Genomic DNA, 1761 nt, shown 5'->3' on the forward strand with positions numbered 1-1761 from the left:
ATGCATAAAAGCAGCCTCTCTCCCCTTCCCACCCCTTTCAACCTTGAACCAGAGCTAATGATATTCTAATAAGAGTACCAATTGGTCACCTATGGCTCTTAGGTTCAAGACCTCTCTTCCAGTTTTGCTTTTCCTACTCATTTGCTTGTCTTCAGGTGAGCTATAACTAGCTCTCAATCTCACCTTTGATTCATTTCCAATTGTTTTACTATATCATGAAGTTAATATAACTATTTTTCTTTTTTCTCATTTTGCTCTAGGCATAGCTGAAGGCCTCCACGACAATGTCAACCCCGTGTACTTGCATCACAAGGTAGGTAGGGATAGAATCATATAAGAGTTTAGAAACATATTTAGAAACATATACGAGTTTTTTTTTTTTTTTTTTTTCCTGTTTGATAATTGAGAGAAGTAAATTTCCCGATAGGGCAAAAATAAAATCTTAGAGGGGAAATTGAAGAAAAAAACTAAAACAATAGGTAAGAATAATAATTTTTCAAATTTTTAGTTGCAATTTTTTTAATTTTTTTAACCATACACAAAATTACAAAAAATTCAAATCAACATGGCTAAAATTAACATCACATAATTTGATAATGCACCATGTGTTAGAAGAAAAGTGACAGTAACATCACACAATGATGAACTAGAGAAAGAAATTCAAGATGAACTATGATTTCTTTTACAGTTTTGTTTTTTTGCAATTTTCTGTTCATATATATATATATATCCAAATTGAACGAAAAAGCTGCATGTTTTGCTAATAAGAGTATTTTTTTTTTTATTTTTTTTTTTAAGTTAAAGGGTATGAATCCAAGGAAGCTTTTGGTGGTGGATACAGTGTTGGATTATGATTATACAGGACCCAATCCTAAGCATTATCCCAGGAAGGGGAAACCGGGCAGCAGCGGCAGCAAGAACCCTTGATTCCCTTTCCTTATCCTACCTCTGTGCCCCCAACTAAATAATAAACACTGCCCCAACTAAGAGATTTTGATCATGTATGAGGAGAGGAGACAATCTATATATATATATATATATATATGTTTAGTATTAGTTTCTAGAATACTAATATTGTAAGAGCCCTCTTGTGGGCACAGAGAGGCCATATATGGGGTAATTCAATATGGCATTTCAAATGCTGTGTGTACTTCTATTATATTGCTTTTTCTTTTCTTTTCTAATTATAACAAACAAAGTTTAGGGGTGTTTGCTTCTGTTTTCGGGTTTTTTTTTTTTTTTTTTTAACAAAATAATGAAAAGTTTTTTCGAAAATAGAAAACAAAAATACAAACACAAACAGATGGGTACTTGTCAATATTAACATGGGGTTTGACATTGTTTAGTTTATTTCTAATATCTAATTAATGCCTTTAATTAATAAGCATGTAACGTTGGCCTATGTATACATTATGATGTAGAGAAGATACAAAATATAGCTCTTTTGCATGTTGGTAAGGTTGTATATATCTTATTTTTCTAAATCCAATAGTAACAAAAATCCCGTGCACTTAGAACTATAAAAGAAATTTACTCAAGCTCAATTCATGTTTGACTCATTAATTACTTGTTTAAGATCAATTTGTTATATAAATAAATCAAACTTAAAAACTCCATGTGAACAAAAGATGATTAATATTCTCACTAATAGTACTAGTGGGTTATCAACATTTATCTTATTCATAAAATTTGTCTGTTACATCAGTTATTCATAAAAGGAGGACAAAAAAATATACACTAATATGGAGGGTTCAACTCAAA

General features: G+C 30.7%; 1 protein-coding gene across 2 annotated transcripts; it reads left to right on the forward strand.

The window, feature by feature from the left end:
- LOC114299060 (uncharacterized) lies at positions 1-1139 on the forward strand. 2 transcript variants are annotated; one of them, XM_028243728.2, is made up of 3 exons: positions 1-155; positions 261-313; positions 805-1139. In XM_028243728.2, the coding sequence occupies exons 1-3, from the start codon at positions 92-94 to the stop codon at positions 925-927; spliced, it is 240 nt and encodes a 79-aa protein (XP_028099529.2). In that variant the 5' UTR covers positions 1-91; the 3' UTR covers positions 928-1139. The 2 variants fall into 2 exon arrangements, with proteins under 2 accessions (XP_028099529.2, XP_028099528.2); XM_028243727.2 differs by having other exon boundaries at positions 2-155; positions 799-1139.
- The last annotated feature ends 622 nt before the right edge of the window (positions 1140-1761 follow it).

The sequence above is a fragment of the Camellia sinensis genome, chromosome 8, assembly GCF_055761805.1.
Source record: "Camellia sinensis isolate YWXY chromosome 8, ASM5576180v1, whole genome shotgun sequence".
Lineage (NCBI taxonomy): Eukaryota > Viridiplantae > Streptophyta > Magnoliopsida > Ericales > Theaceae > Camellia > Camellia sinensis.